Source organism: Arctopsyche grandis, chromosome 12, assembly GCF_051622035.1.
Source record: "Arctopsyche grandis isolate Sample6627 chromosome 12, ASM5162203v2, whole genome shotgun sequence".
Classification (NCBI taxonomy): domain Eukaryota; kingdom Metazoa; phylum Arthropoda; class Insecta; order Trichoptera; family Hydropsychidae; genus Arctopsyche; species Arctopsyche grandis.
The window spans coordinates 13775567-13791904 of NC_135366.1; the positions used below are offsets into that span (position 1 = coordinate 13775567).

The window sequence follows — 16338 nt, forward strand, 5'->3', positions numbered from 1 at the left end:
GTTCATTTTTGAGGGCTTCATTGATTATTCCGCACAAAAAACCATCATACTAACGAGAACTCGAATGCCAAATATTCCGTATTCGCAATTTTCGTGGCAACGATTGTCGTCTACACAATCGCAATGTGTGAAATAGTCCGTTTACCCTTTTGAAGGTAGCAGTTCATTGTTGTATTTCAACTTACACTAGGGGGCCATTTAAAGTTTCATAAAACCCTAGTTAAACTAAATTTTATCTTATTCATATATATTTTTGGACCTAAAAAAGGTACGAGCAAATATGTAATGTGTAGAGGTAGGATACTCACAGTGCTATCCATTGTTCGGCAAACCTTTAACACTGCATTTACAACCTTTGAACAATACACGGCCCCCTCAGGCTCCGGTGACTAGTAATGTGAAATAGTTTTGGAATGCCTTAGCGATGGTGATTAGAAATCAAATGACATTGAAAATATTTTTTGATTTTGGCAACACTGCAAGTAGACGTCAACCGTATATAGCGATTCTCAATGTATTCGCAATTAATATTTTTTATGCCCAATGCGACGGAAAATCATGTAAATGTTTGAGAAACTTGGAATTATTATATTTGACTACGAACATGTGTTTTGCCAACGACTCGATCAGCCGTCACACGTTATCTCTACGGAAAATTTTTACAACTCGAAAACATGGCTTCTCTAAAGGCCTCTCGAATATTCAAATATGGCTTGAATATCAACAATTTAACACCTAAACTTAGTTATTCGACTTCGAATGCAAGTTCGAAAGAGTTGATAGTTGATCACCTATCAGGTGAACAAGAAGGTATTAGTGTATTTGCTATGAACCGGCAAAGCGTTAAAAACGCTCTAGGTAAGACAATGGTAGACGAACTAATACATCAAATTGATGAAATTGGAAGAAATACAACAAGAGTCCTCATATTAAGAAGTAATGTTCCTGGAGCATTTTGTGCTGGTATGTATATCAAATTCTATTTACTATATATTTATTATGTACTATAAAATATATTCAATGAACTTGTAAATTAATAGGAGCTGATTTAAAAGAGAGAATCAAAATGTCAAGCGACGAGGTAAAGAACTTTGTTAATTGTCTTCGACAAATGATGAAAAATATAGAAAACCTCCCATTTCCTGTGATAGCTGCTTTGGATGGAGTTGCAATGGGTGGTGGTTTAGAAATGGCACTAGCTTGCGATATAAGAATTGCAGCAAAAGAAGCAAAAATGGGACTTGTAGAAACAAAGCTTGCTATTATACCGGGTGCCGGTGGCACCCAAAGACTACCAAGGATAATTAATCCATCTCTAGCAAAAGAGTTGATATTTACAGCTAGAGTTTTCAACGGAGCTGAAGCAAAAGAAATGGGTTAGTTTTAATAATATTTATTTATGTCTATTACTTGAATGCATTTTAAATTACACTTCTTGTCCCAAAGGGATTGTAAACCATACTGTCGAACAGAATACAAACAATGATGCAGCATACAAAAGAGCATTAAAGTTAGCTGAGGAGATGTTACCTAACGGGCCAATTGCTTTGAAAATGGCGAAAAGGGCAATCGACGATGGTATTCAAGTACCACTGACTGAAGGCTATGAAGTAGAAGAGAATTGTTACCAAGGCGTTTTAAATACTACAGATAGATTAGAAGGATTAAAAGCTTTTATCGAAAAAAGAAAACCAAGATACACAGGACAATAAATACACTTTTATAAAATGTGGTTAAAACATCATTCATCATCTTGCATTAATTCTGTTAACAAATAATAGTTATTGAAATTGGCATATTACATGGATTACCAGTACCCATATATTATACAAGTAAAGTTGCCAGACGTCGCGATTTGTGAGGGATTTTCTTGAACTCAACGGACGAACCAATTATTGTGGTTACAATTATTCTGATTCTCATGTTGTTTTGTAATTATTTTTTTATGTTCTCTTCTGTATATACATACATATATGCACAGATATACTCATTTCATAGACAGTCAAAGTGAGCTTTAAGGCTCAAGTCTACCTAAAATTACTACTTTTTTTTGTTATTATATTGAATACTGATTATCTGAATAATCAAAAATAATACTTATATTTTTCATGTTATAATTTAAAAAGTTTTATTATAATATATCAAAATAAAATAATTTTAGAATTGTGTTGTTTTTACATATCTCTTCTATACTTCACTTATTTTACAAGCTTTTTATGTACATACATATTAATATAAAAACATCTCAAATGTGTAGAAGTACATATGCTTATATCTGAAGAATGCTTTAAATAAAACAAGAAAAAGATTTAAACACTTTATTCAAAACATAACTAGAACACATTATTTGGATGCCAATAAAGTAATTATTTTCTTTAATAAATTTTTTCCGTGAATTTTATATTCTTTCTCAATATGAGCTATGTTCTTTAAATCGTGTATAGTTTCAACAGAACATTTTTCACCTTCAATAAAAGAAAATTTGTCGTCTAATGTCTGTGTCGAATCTTTTTTCTTAATAACAGCAATCAAAATATCTATACCTTCAACTGGATAACTGCTTTGTTCTCGTATTCCAAATGTGACTAGGCTCTTTGAGATATTTTTCGAAGGAGATAGATTATAAATTATTTCAGAATACACATTGCGTGTAATTAAACTTTCACTTTCGAATAAAAGAACAGCTTTATTTGCAGCAATCACCACTTGGAAGGGATCATATATGAGAAGTGGATTTAACAACGCGCATTCTAAAACGCCGTCTTTGGCTTTTTTCAATAATTCTGTTGCGTTTTGCACTTTTTTATAAAGGCACAGGTAGAGGTCATGCTGAGATGATGGATCCAATTTATATTTCACATACATTTTCTAGTTTAATCGTCAACTGAAAACAAATAAAAATATATGTAATATTGTGGACACCTATGTTTATCTACATACATAGATAATATCTTTATCAGAAATGTTGTATTGATAATATACGGTAATACAGTTACCCACAAAGGATTTAAAAAAATCACTAAAAATTGACATGTAAACAAGTGTATGAATTTCACACACAAACGAATCAATTTAATAAAAAACAATAGCCTTGTAACGAGAATAAAAAAAAAAGTATGAGACAGACGAAACAATCGGTTTTGATCACAAACAAATCAAACGATTTTATTTATTACTTAATTTTAATTCATGATTTTTATACAAAAAAATATTAAATTTCAATGTATTAGTGGATTTAATTCAATTAAACTGGAGACTAGTTAACACATACCGTAATACTATCAATTAAAGAAAATATGAAAAAGAAGTTGATTGATTTTTTACGAATAAGACTCCGACTCCACAGCCCTGATTAAAACAAACGTGACTAACTTTTTCCCTATCAGTAATATGTAAAACCATTTACAGATATGTACATAAAATAATCATAACCAATGCGTTTTATGGACTAATTTTTTAATACCTCTGGCGTACTAATACAATATATATAGATCATTAATTCATAAAATTCTATAATTTTTATTTAATACACGAAACCAATAAAATGGATTTGGCGTAAAGTATTTGTGAAATATCAGTCAATTTGACCAACACACGGGGAATAAAAGGACGGAAACACTGGGTTTCAGATCTACTAACATTGGATATTGGCAAGTCACTTTCGTTGCAAATATGAGCCTTAAATGTAGGTTCGTTAGTAATTTAACATTCACATACATTCAATAAATCAATGCAGAACCAGTGACGCTCGATTTTTAGCGACTTCGACTCCGAAAAAAAGATCACAAATCCACAACTCTGGATTTAATAAATGTGGGGTACAGGGATTTTATTTAACTTCAATAACATCAGAGTCATAAATGCAAAACACTTTATTATTTGATAAATTTTTTATACATTTCATTATAGGATAAGAAAAAAATAATAGATATTTAATATTGATTCTTTTTTATATTTGAGAATGAGAAATCGTGTGAATTTTAACAAAACAAAAAAATACTTTCATCAAATAATTTACAATGCTAACATAATTATTGTTTTTAATGAGATCTTATTAAATTATTTAAAGCTTCAAAACCAGTGCAAAACAAAGGGTTGAATTTAAAACAATGAAGGTTGAATTTTGTGGTCATATATATCACAAATCCAAATTGAAAAACTTTGCAAGTTGCTCTTTTGTATCTTCCGGAGATACAACTTTATGCCCAATAGTTCTAGAATCTTCATAGATTTCATAATCGTTGCCTCCAATGTCAGTTTTATCGCCGAAAAAATGAATTTCTTCAAAATCACCACCCAAACGATTAAGGCAATAAGTTTTATCCCACCCGATGGGAAAAACATCAATACTTATTTGCCCGCCGAGAGAAAATTTTAATCCAGAGTCCGGGAAAGCTTCTTGCATAGCGGCGACAAACTTTTTTCTAATCTGATGTTGTTCATCGTAGCGCGCAAAATCCTCCCGTTCGGCCTGCGAACACGAGCGACCCACCGGCGAAACGTTCATCATGCCAGTGCGAAACTCGATAAAATTGCCACGTTTAGCGGGTAACCGCAAGTTAGACATGTATTGCAAACAAAAGTTGATGAACCTCTGCGACAAGTCTTCGCCTACGTGTTGCAACATAGTTTGAGCGCCCATCAATTGTCCCTTTTGATAGTGCACCAGACCGTTCTCGCAGAACACATAGTCGAATTTGTGTGAGACATCTTCGCCTCCCATTTGTTTCGATATTTTGGCGAAGTCAGAACCACCGACTAGTCCGATCGTGGCCAGAGGTTTTACCCGTTGAAGCAAAAAGGCTTCTATATCGGGTGTGATCGCCTGCATAGGTCGAGTTAAGGTGCCGTCAACATCGAACAATAACAGAATTTTATTTCGCGAGAGTGATTTGAACATGGCGCCTTTAACGTGAGCCGTGGCCACGGTCAAGTGAAGGGGACGTCCGGTTTGGTTAACTGTAACCGGCTACTACTCGTACTAGAGACCGTAGCGAGTGAGACGTGTGACGTGTGACGTGTGACGTGTGACGTATAGCCGGTCCGATACGATGTGGCTCGTCGCCCTGACCCTCGTGCTCACCGTTATCGCGCTAATCGCTTCTAATCCAGCTGACACTGCGACAGCCCCTCGGAACGTTCTTCTACTGCTCGGTGAGCCCGGCGACTATGAATCATCTGTCAAAACTGTCAAACCGCTCGAACCACGCGCCAAATTCGAATCGCGCATTTGGTCGTAACGCCACTTGTCACGATACACGCACTCGGATATTTTTAGGGTTCGGTGATTACTGGTCACAAAGTACTCGTCACAAAGTCACTAAAATCTCTATAACGGAACATCTGGCAGCCGAAAAGTCCATCATACTAACGATAACTATCATACTAACGAGAACTTCAGTGCCAAATATTGTGTATTCGCGATTTTCATGGCAAAAATTGTCTTTGTGACCACGAAAATGTGACGAATAGTCCAATTACCATTTTTAGATACTTCCACAAGTGACTAAAGTGATCATCCGCACTGGTTTTATGAATGGGGCAGTGGCTTAGTGTGAATTCCTGGTGCCTCCTCGCAAAATATTTTAAGGCGGTTCGGTGATTACTAGTCAAATGTGAACCGGTCACAGGACAACCGGTCCGCTCCAGATCGGTCACACGTGATCACCCGTCACACCCGAAAATTGGTCACGAAAAACTGGTCACACCCAAAAATTAAAAATTGGTTGAATTTTTGGGTGTGACCAGATTTTCTGTGACCAATTTTCGGGTGTGACCAGTTTTCTCGTAACCAGTTTTAGTGTGACGGGTGATCACGTGTGATAGATCTAGAGCGACAGGTTGTCCTGTGACTGGTTCACATATGACTAGTAGTCCGTTTAACTTTTAAGGCGGCCCCCCCCCCATATATTTATATTATTTACTTACAGCAAAATAACTTTCCAAATTAATAATTCAAACCTTTTTTACGTATCGGTATATGTACCTATATATCGAAGTGCATTAATAGTTTAATCTGGAAGACCAACAAGCAGTGCACAATCTGTTTAAAGTAACTGATTGTGAATTTTCCTTAAAAACTTCCCACCTGTTAATGGTGACAGTGAAAAAATTATAAATTTTATTGGTTTTAATCATATAATTTTGTTTTATTGTTTACACATTGAAAAAATATATACAAAAATAAGAGAATTCTCAGCAAATAGGTTGAAGTGGCACTGACGTCCAAAAGATGGAAAAAGGCGATAGTCTTCTAGCCCTATTGGCATAGATCAATTACACAATGAGGATGAATTCAAAATATTTATAATGACGTATGTACATATGTACATATAGTACATACACATATAGTACAAATAGGTTGAAAAATAAGAGAAGTTTTTAAAAAAGTTATTTCAAAAAAATTGCGGAACAAATTAAAAAATCAGTGAAAAAGGCGCACTTCGTGGCGCCCCCTCCCCCCGCTTCGCGGGGTTTGCGGGCGCCGTAGCTACGCCACTGTAATGGGGCCACTTTAGATATACGTGTTTACGTAAAATGCGTATTTACGGTTATTTTTTTCGCATCCATCTCATGTTCATTACGTTCTCAACTTTAAGAATATTAGGGTAAACGGGCTACATCCCAAATGTGAATCGCTACCCGAATAACCGCCGCTACGAAAATCGAAATTCGTCGCACAGGAAAATTGTCGTACAGCAAATGCTTTTTTGTACGAGATTTGGGTAGTTTTGAGCAATATTTGTGCAGTACGGCAATTTTCCTGTGCAACCAGACATCGCGCGAGCGATTTTCGTAGCGGCGGCTATCCTGGTAGCGATTCACACTTGGGATGTAATCACCGAACCGAATATAAAATGATATCGTGGCTGATCCAAAAAGGATTAGTCGGTGATATTCCAACTTGTCCAGCATGTAACGAAGAAATGCGACTTCGCATCGGAAACGATCGACAGTATTTGCAGTATCGGTGTATAAAAAGAGGGTCGAATCAACATGACAGAAAGAAACCGTTTTAAAAAAATTCCTGGTACCACAACGCCAAGATGAATTTTCTATAGATGTTGCTTTAGTTCGGGGTGATTCTAAAGTTTAACCTTATCAATACAGTATTCATATTTTGGACATTGATCTGGTTAGTTGTGGGATTTAACCAGCGAAATTAATTAAGAACTGCAAAATCAAGAATTATTAATTCATCAATCGTTTATAAACCAGTCTTAGATCAATTTTATATATCCTAGTTTTAGTTTTATTTTACTTGGATCCTAAAATCTAAACTATGCAAGTACATACTAATCTACACAAATTAAATTAAGTGTATTATATTGTTTCACTTAAAAAAAGATAAGCTACTCTGCAATATTTATTCAACTTATATAATTCATGCTGGTTCAATTTGATTTATACGAATCTATTAAATATTTGTAATTTTCACACAAAATAAAAATACTCAAAATGCACCATATGTTTACAAAGATCTTTTTGATTTCAGCTGACGATGGTGGTTTTGAAATTGGCGCATATCGTAATAAAATATGTCAGACACCAAATATCGATAATTTAGCGAAAGAAAGTTTAATATTTAACAATGCTTACGCCTCAGCAAGCAGTTGTTCTCCAAGGTAATTTTGAAGAAATTGATTTACAAAATTGAAATATAAATACGTGTTACTTTTACAAACAGCAATAATGATAAAAAAAATTCAATTGAAAATTCGCAGCCGCTCTGCTATATTAACAGGCACTCCGAGTCACCAAAATGGAATGTATGGATTACACAATGGTGTGCACCATTTTGATTCGTTCTCCAAAATAAACAGTGTTACTAAAATTCTTCAAAAAAATGACATAAAAACTGGTAATTTACGAGTATCAATAAACAGATATACATATAAATAAATTATGCTTAATATGTATTAATCTAAAAACGTACTAACTCAAAATAAACTAGGTATCATTGGAAAGAAGCATGTTGGTCCTTCAGAAGCATATCCTTTTGATTATTCACAAACCGAGGAAAACAATGAAATTAATCAAGTGGGAAGAAATATTACACATATGAAATTGCTTGTTCGTGAATTTTTAAGTATTGCCAAAAATGAATCCAAGTACGTCTCGCATAGAAATCATAAATTTTCAAATTTCTTATTACATAGAATAATTTGTTAATTTAATATGTAAATTTCACATCCTTCAGACCGTTCTTTCTATATATTGGATTTCATGATCCACATCGGTGTGGTCATACAACACCTCAATATGGAAATTTCTGTGAGAGATTTGGTTCTGGCGAGGAAGGTATGGGTATAATACCTGATTGGCAGCCTTGGTACTACCAGTGGGATCAAATACAATTACCTTACCATATACAGGTTATATTACGATTTTAATAGTGTTAATCAATTTACATTTAAAATAAATGTAATATGTATATTATAATGTGTTACATTTATTTTAAACGAATGTCTAATTTTTAAGGATACGGAAATGGCGAGACGTGACATTGCTGCACAATATACTACAATATCTCGTTTAGATCAAGGTACATTCTGCAAAGATCCTAAACGATTTTTTTTTCATTTCACAATGAATATAAACACTTCCTTACATAATATATTTGATTTATTTTAAGGAGTGGGATTAATATTAAAAGAGCTTGAGCATGCTGGTTACAAAGACAATACTATGGTTATATACACGTCTGATAATGGGATACCATTTCCCTCTGGTCGTACTAATTTTTATGATCCTGGTATTCGAGAACCAATGATGGTATCCTCGCCGCTTCCCAAAAGCCGAAAATTCCAAGTGACTAATGCAATGGTTAGTTTACTGGATATAGTTCCAACACTTATCGATTGGTATGGCTTACATCAAAATGAAACGCTGGAAGCTAATTTGATTGAAAATAAAGTGGATATCGATACAGCTCCACCTTTGACTGGGAAAAGTTTTCTACCACTGTTGGATAAAGGTTATTATTTAAGTGTAGTATTAACTAACATGTCAAATTCAATAAACTAAACGAATGTAAAGCATTTTGAATTGGGACATTAAACTTTTTTCAGAACCTCCATCAGATCCAGAAGCAGTAATATTTGCTTCTCAAACTCATCATGAAATTACAATGTATTATCCAATGAGAGCAGTTAGAAGCAATAGATATAAATTGATTCACAATATCAACTACAAAATGCCTTTTCCGATAGATCAAGATTTTTATTTATCTCCAACATTCCAAGTAAAATATTATTTATAAAATAAAATAACTTATGTTTACATATATGTATATCATCCGTAAAATCCTTTTGTGAATATATGTAATACTTTAAGATAAGGATAAGTTAATTAAAATATATTTATGATCCTTATGTATATACTCTTCAATTTTAGGATATACTAAATAGGACAAAAACCGGTCAATCTTTACCCTGGTATAAAAGTTTGAAAGATTATTACAATCGTCCTCAATGGGAATTGTTTGATTTGAAGATGGATCCATTAGAATTAAAAAATTTGGCAGGTAAAAATTTGCATTTTGATTGTTCAAAAACGAATTAATTTTATAAATATGTATTATAACAATAATATATTTATAGGAAAACCTTCTATGAACGAAATCATGGACAAATTAAAGAACAAACTAAGTTCATGGCAATGGTTAACTAATGATCCGTGGGTGTGTGCTCCAAGTGGGGTTTTGGAAGACACTGGAAGTTTCAAAAAATCACCTCAATGTTTAAGTTTAGAAAATGGACTTTAAATATTGAAATAAAAATCAGTATTATTTTTTCAATACGTATAATTATTAAACTTACTTGGAATTTTTAAAACTACAACCTTATATGAATAAGCAAATTTTTAGTAATAGGTATTCTTCTTTATATGGTCTGGTAAAAAGTACATAGTACATATGCTATAATAAAATTAACAATTTGGCCTTAGTATAAAGCGTTGTTAACACATGCAAGTGTAACTCGATCAAATATGGCACTTAGCTGAGTTTTTTGGGGTTATCAGGTCCAGTTCAATTTGACCTGACACTATTCAATTTGAACGAGGTAAAAATAGGATAGCAGTAAATAGTCCAAATTCCCTCATATCAAGTTATGTTTACATTATACCAATTCTCGAACGGTTGTACTTGCATGTACATCACACAGCTTAAACTTGAAATTACACAATTTTATTGGTCACAATTTTTTTGCTATAAGTTTTATCTACCATTTTTAGATTTTGATGTCTACAATTTTTATATTATCATTGCATGCATGCATTCTTAAAAATTTTAATAAACAATATACAGTAGATTATGTATACATTTTGTTACATACATATAATTTCTGAGAGTAAGTGTATATTAAAATGTTAATATAAATTAAGCTAAATAAAATAAATTTCTGCTGTGGTAACAAAAATAAAAATTATATTTGTACTTGTTAAATCAATTTTAAATTGTTGACTAGTGTTTTGTTTGTACAATGACAATAACAAAAAATGTTACAAAATAAATATAAATCAAGCAATAAGTTTTGCATAAAAAGACGATAAATTTATATCTGAAATCTACATACATTCATACATATGTATATTAATTTTTTTTTAATTCAAAAATATATTATAATAAATACATAGGTAATGAAAATCCATAAACGTATAAAAAACCATCTTGGTACATAGTATAAAAAATTTTTTGAAAGAAAAATGTATTCTTTTTTTTTAGATTTAAATAAAATAAGAGATTTTATTTTATTATAATAATGGTTTCTTTGAATAAATACATCAGGTAATTTATTAAAATATATTAACGTTTTGGTATAAATTAGATATTAAACCAATTTCAAATACCAGTAATTAAAATAATAAAATAGAAAACATCATTGAACATTGATAATAAAAATGTGAAAATAGTAAATAATAGCACCTCTAACAAGGACAAACAGGCATTTCACCATCCTAGTGATTAATTGACTAATATAGGCACTAAACTGTGAAATTTCCAATTTTGGATGACATACATATACATATGTATTATAATATAAGAAAATATTTGTGAATAATAATTACATTCCTACACATTTTAAGGCGGTTATGGTTTGAAATATTATGATGTGTGCTATAGTGGCGTAACTCGATGTTGATCTCTTTCAATGGAATTCTTTTTCTGATGCATGACATTTTCTATAGCTTTTACAGCTTGAGCGGTTTCTTTAGCATGTTTTTCAACGATTTCCAAAGTTTCAGCCACTTCGTTCAACTGAAAATGTACATATGCACACAATTTATATTGATCACAATTAATATTGATACAATTTACACAAATAATAAAATTTCTTACCATAATATTATACTGTTCAAATCTTTGATTCCTTTGATTATTGTCGTACACATGTTTAATTACAATTACCAAAATTAAATAAAATACTAAAATGAAGAACTGAATCGGCGTGGAAAAACGAGATCGAATGGAAGACATATTACTACATTTTGTAGAATTGCCATAGCAGAGCAGCAATTGGTCTGAAACAAAAATTGGTCAAAAATAAACATCGTAAAATTGAGGCGAATCCGTAAACAAGCGAGGATTAATAAATCACGTACAACACCTTACAAAGTTGATAAATATATCACAAATAATGTTTATCGTTATCAAACACATATTGAATACATACGCATTACGGTCAGCAATCTTATTACATAGACCCAATTATACATATTTTAAAATATAGTACGTATTTAAACGATCCTCGTACATCTTTTGTTTGTAAAATATAACCAAATTTGCACAATAAAATCATTAAACACTAAGTGTTAAATGTTGCTTGATCTGATATTATACACCAAATACAATACAAAATAATGTTTTTGCTGAATAATACAATTACTATAATAAATAATAACATCTTTAAAACTGATGGTGATTGGACATGGTGATCTTGGCGCCTTCTCCGTCAGCTCTGAATCTCCGTTGAATCAAAAATACACACATACCTGTAAAAATTTACTTCTAGAATAAAACAAACTACTAGATTCTTTTTAAACTGTTGTCGCACTTTTGTTCCTAAAAGCAAAGTCGAATGAGAAGTTGGTAAGCCTAGAGAAAGTCAATTAAGTATGAACATAAAAAATGTATTTTGTCTGCATTTTAGCTATGTACATCAGATTCCGCAATTGCATCCGCAGCTGTACACGCTAGGAAATGTTCTCTTTTGACATTTTAATTATGTACATATGATCACAATAAGTTATAGCGAAAAGCCGTATAAAGAGAGATATAGACGATGTGGGTGTATTTACATTAACTTGATAATATTTAAATACAAGAGAACTGAAAACCGAAATAACGGTTTGGGTCTCTGATTTTAACCACACTTTGTACGCTTTTTCCAAACTAGTATTATTATTTAATAGAAAAAATATATATAACATCTTTTACATACATTAAAAAAAGTAGGTACTCCAACGTACAACATAATAAATCAAATTTACGCAATGTTTATAATTTTTTGCACACAAAAAAAATAAACAAATAATAAGCTTTAGCTTGAATTTTTTTTATTATATTTCATTCATTAATTATATCAAAAGTAAATCATTGAGGAGGTTTTGTTGCACCATCTATATACATACATACATAGTAGGTGTAGATATTGAGGAAGACTCACCTGATCGGAGAATATCGAAGAATGTCGATCAACGAATATCGAACGACGTAGAGTGGACACGCCATTTGCTTAAGAGCTTTCGAATCAACGAGTCAACAGCTTCGATGGCGACATACGCTGATGCTGACAATCAAAGTTGGCGCATCCAAACACAACACGGCCATTTTTAACCTCTAAATGTGAGAGCCATTAGCTGTTAGCTGTCAGTGTCTCGGTGTGGGATTGGCGGCCACTGTGGGTTAGTGTTACGTATTTAATGCTTACAATATTAATATTAAACAATATAATTAACGCTAATATATATAAATACTATTATTATTCTAAATAATATATAATACATATAATTAACTCATGTTTTCATTCCTTCGTTACTAATTTTCTCTACTTATATAAAATAGAATCATCGCCTCATTGTTTGCTAATCCGTTATATACCTTATAAGCTATTATTTCTATACATATGTATTACACACTTAATGCGTTATAGTATTTATAACTGATATATTATATATAAACTTCATAAGTCAAATAAGGGTTAGGAATTACTAAAGTGACCATACGTCCCGTTTTGAACGGGACCGTCCCGTTTTTTAGGTAGCCTGTCCCGTTGTCCCCAAGCACAGCTTCAAGACGTCGAAATGTCCCATTTTCAAAAAGAGAGTATATTTATTTAATTATTATATATGTATCGTATAATTATTGAATATATTTTATGCCTGCCCGAAAATAATGCACCCGTAGAAAGAGTCTTTTCACAGATGATTTGATTTTTAAATGCTTTTTATTATTACGAAATTATGTTCACAATACATCTTATATCTATATTAATAGCTACTGATCTACTGATTATTTTCTATTTTACAATTTAATTTAATTTGGTTAGTTATCATAGTATTATATTATTCTAATGTTAATCTACAGCATAATAGGAAAAAGAGCTCAAAAACCTATTTACAATCCTTATAAATGCTCATAATACATCTAATACATAATATTAATTAAAGACTCACTAAAGTCGATGACCTAAAGCAGATTGTGTTTAGGTAATCTGTGTTTATACCTGAAGGGTATAGACATTTTGTTGTAATCACCGAGACTCTTCACAAGTGTGTTAGTATGGTTATTAGTGATTCTGTCATAGAATCTACTGGTTAGTTTGTTAGTAATGTCTGTAATAAACGGAATATTATATATGGCATGCAGTTTTTTCAAGTTAGTATATATGGGTGTATTATAAATTATTTTTAGGGATTTATTTTGTATTACTTGGAACTTGGAAAGGTAGTATTCGAGGCGTTATTCCATACAGGTGAAGCATAGGTTAATAATGGTAATATGAGCGCGCGATATAATTTTATTTTATTTTGAGTTGATAAAGAACTATGGCGATTAAATATTGGATATATTGAGGATATACCCCGCATCGCCTTGCATTTCGCTGCCTCAATTCACAGATGAACAAGTTGTGGACGACCGAAAAAACGCAATTGCAAGTGTCAGTTCTTAAAGCGATGTTGTTAATTAAAATCAATTTTAAGAAATCCTGCCAAGAATTTCATTCTTATTTAAAAGCAAACCCAGTAATACTTAAGAAAATTTCTTCATCAGAAAAATATAAAACAACATAAATTTTTTATATTTATATTATTCATTCCTGTTCTTTTCTATTCTTCATCAACATTTTCTTTTTATTAACGAATAAAAACTATGAAAAAATACGCGTTTTCTTGAATACACATACTATTACGTAAAAATTGGTAGATGTCCCGTTTTGAGGACAAAAATAAATGGTCACATTAGGAATTACCTACATATGTACAGCCAAGGTAGGAACTATTTTTTATACGGCTTTGGTTGATTTTTTGAATTGTATATAACGAACTCTATATATTTATTATTCCCAGAGATATAATATATATATATATATATATATATATATATATATATATATATTAATATTAATCTTCGTTGTCTTATTATGAATGAGCTATCGTAGTGTAGCAACGTATAGCATATTAAATGTTTCCAGAATCTGAATTGTAATTAGCATTGTGTCTTAAATAAATGGATGATTTTTTATTTTTATATATGGCTCTACCAGGATATAATTCTAAATTCTAATCTGGGAATTAATCAACGGCTGATGAAGATAACCATTAAATAATAGAAATTACATAATTGATACAGCAATAATTAGATACAGCATGTAATTGTAAAATTAGTCTTTTTCAAATGGTTCAAAAATATTTGTATTTACTATAAAAAAAATGCAGCATTCAATACGGCAACAATAAGTTTTAACAGTTGTATTCTCCAATTAATCATATGCATACTTACTTTTTTTCTCAACTGCTCCCAGAGTTCCAATATATTAAAATATAAATAATCATTATCTGCTCGAGAATCCTAATTGTTTGTGTTAATTTAATCATGAATTGCTTGTATCAACAATAACTAAGTAGTCGAAAGTTTAAACAGTATTGTCAAGGGAATTCATGACTACACAAATTTTAAAATGGATTAAAATTTTCCTTCCTTGGCTAGTAGATTCTCCAACCCTTCACATTTCAAATCAGAAATAAATTAAGTATCCAATTGTGTATCGCTGCATGATTCCTAAATGTTATATAATTATAAATAAAAATAATCAGTGGTCAATTATTATGTGTAATAATATTTTAATTTTTTAGGTTCTACACCATGGCCAATTACGTAAAATATTCTCAATTGGTGAATATAGCTTCAAATTATGGAAAAAGGATGAAATACCTATCCAATCGAATTTTTTGCGAAGTAGCGCGTCCCACTGATTCTAAATCAATGAAAGTAGTAAAAATGTTTGCGAAGCAGCCTTTGAATTTAAATAAAAACATAGTCGAATATTATCCCAGACATGTGGAGACGCATAAATTAATGATGAAATTACGCAGTTACGGTTTGTTCAGAGACGAGCATCAAGATTTTAAAGAAGAAATGAGGAGAATCAGAGCCCTTAGAGGAAAAGTCAAGGGAAGAAAACCACGTACAAATGAAAATGCTGCCACATAAAATTTTAGGAAGTTGTAGTTTTTTTTTGTTAATATTACGGTAATGCAATTGTTATTACATATTTTTTTTACCATTAAAGTTACTCAATTGTAAGTTTTTGATTATTTACCTATTATATTTGTAAAATTAAAACTAATTTTAAGTGAATATTAAAGATTCAAAAAAATATTCGACATGAGATTAAGATGTTTCTTCAGAATCAGTAACTCTCATATAATAAAAATAGTTGCACACATATTAAATTTAAATTATATTTTAAACTATAATATTAAATGGGTAGAAATCAATATAGTAATTAACAAAACTGGAAAAATGAAAATTGCAGAGATCTCAATATTGAAGAGTCGACAGATGAGATTAAACCTTCTGCGATACACACTTGACGCAAATTATGATCAGAAGTTATTACTGATGGTTTTAGAGGGCTGGACTCCAGCGCCTTGTCCATACAAACGTATTAGACTTCTCCCTTCCTCAATTGTGGCACTAGAGCAATTATTTTTTAATATGCATGGATATCCACCATAGGCATGTTTTTTTATTTTTTTGATTAATTCATTTTTTGATGGTGGATATAAATAGTATATTAAAAAATAATTTCTCTAGTGCCATAATTGAGGAAG

The 16338-nt window shown here is 31.5% G+C and overlaps 5 protein-coding genes and 1 long non-coding RNA gene across 6 annotated transcripts in view; 3 read left to right on the top strand and 3 right to left on the bottom strand.

Moving 5' to 3' along the window:
* The window catches only part of Rbbp5 (retinoblastoma binding protein 5), a 199610-nt gene that overhangs the window by 62083 nt on the left and 121189 nt on the right, over window positions 1-16338 (bottom strand). The window lies entirely within an intron of this gene.
* Window positions 562-2176, top strand: LOC143919779 (methylglutaconyl-CoA hydratase, mitochondrial). Its single transcript, XM_077442298.1, has 3 exons — window positions 562-963; window positions 1041-1376; window positions 1447-2176. Exons 1-3 carry the CDS (start codon window positions 675-677, stop codon window positions 1710-1712), a joined length of 891 nt encoding a protein of 296 aa, XP_077298424.1. The 5' UTR covers window positions 562-674; the 3' UTR covers window positions 1713-2176.
* Window positions 4139-4900, bottom strand: Pmm2 (phosphomannomutase). Its single transcript, XM_077443182.1, has one exon. The coding sequence runs from the start codon at window positions 4898-4900 to the stop codon at window positions 4139-4141; it is 762 nt and encodes a 253-aa protein (XP_077299308.1).
* Sgsh (N-sulfoglucosamine sulfohydrolase) lies at window positions 4593-10540 on the top strand. Its single transcript, XM_077443170.1, has 10 exons — window positions 4593-5154; window positions 7496-7625; window positions 7725-7861; window positions 7955-8111; window positions 8201-8375; window positions 8482-8545; window positions 8636-8977; window positions 9072-9244; window positions 9397-9526; window positions 9603-10540. The coding sequence occupies exons 1-10, from the start codon at window positions 5052-5054 to the stop codon at window positions 9764-9766; spliced, it is 1575 nt and encodes a 524-aa protein (XP_077299296.1). The 5' UTR covers window positions 4593-5051; the 3' UTR covers window positions 9767-10540.
* LOC143920344 (uncharacterized) lies at window positions 9796-12900 on the bottom strand. The gene is made up of 3 exons (XR_013261329.1): window positions 12669-12900; window positions 11342-11523; window positions 9796-11260 (listed from the first exon to the last, which is right to left on the bottom strand). It is a non-coding gene; the product is annotated as an uncharacterized LOC143920344 (long non-coding RNA).
* mRpS33 (mitochondrial ribosomal protein S33) lies at window positions 12772-15736 on the top strand. The gene is made up of 2 exons (XM_077443185.1): window positions 12772-12906; window positions 15358-15736. The coding sequence occupies exon 2, from the start codon at window positions 15368-15370 to the stop codon at window positions 15713-15715; it is 348 nt and encodes a 115-aa protein (XP_077299311.1). The 5' UTR covers window positions 12772-12906; window positions 15358-15367; the 3' UTR covers window positions 15716-15736.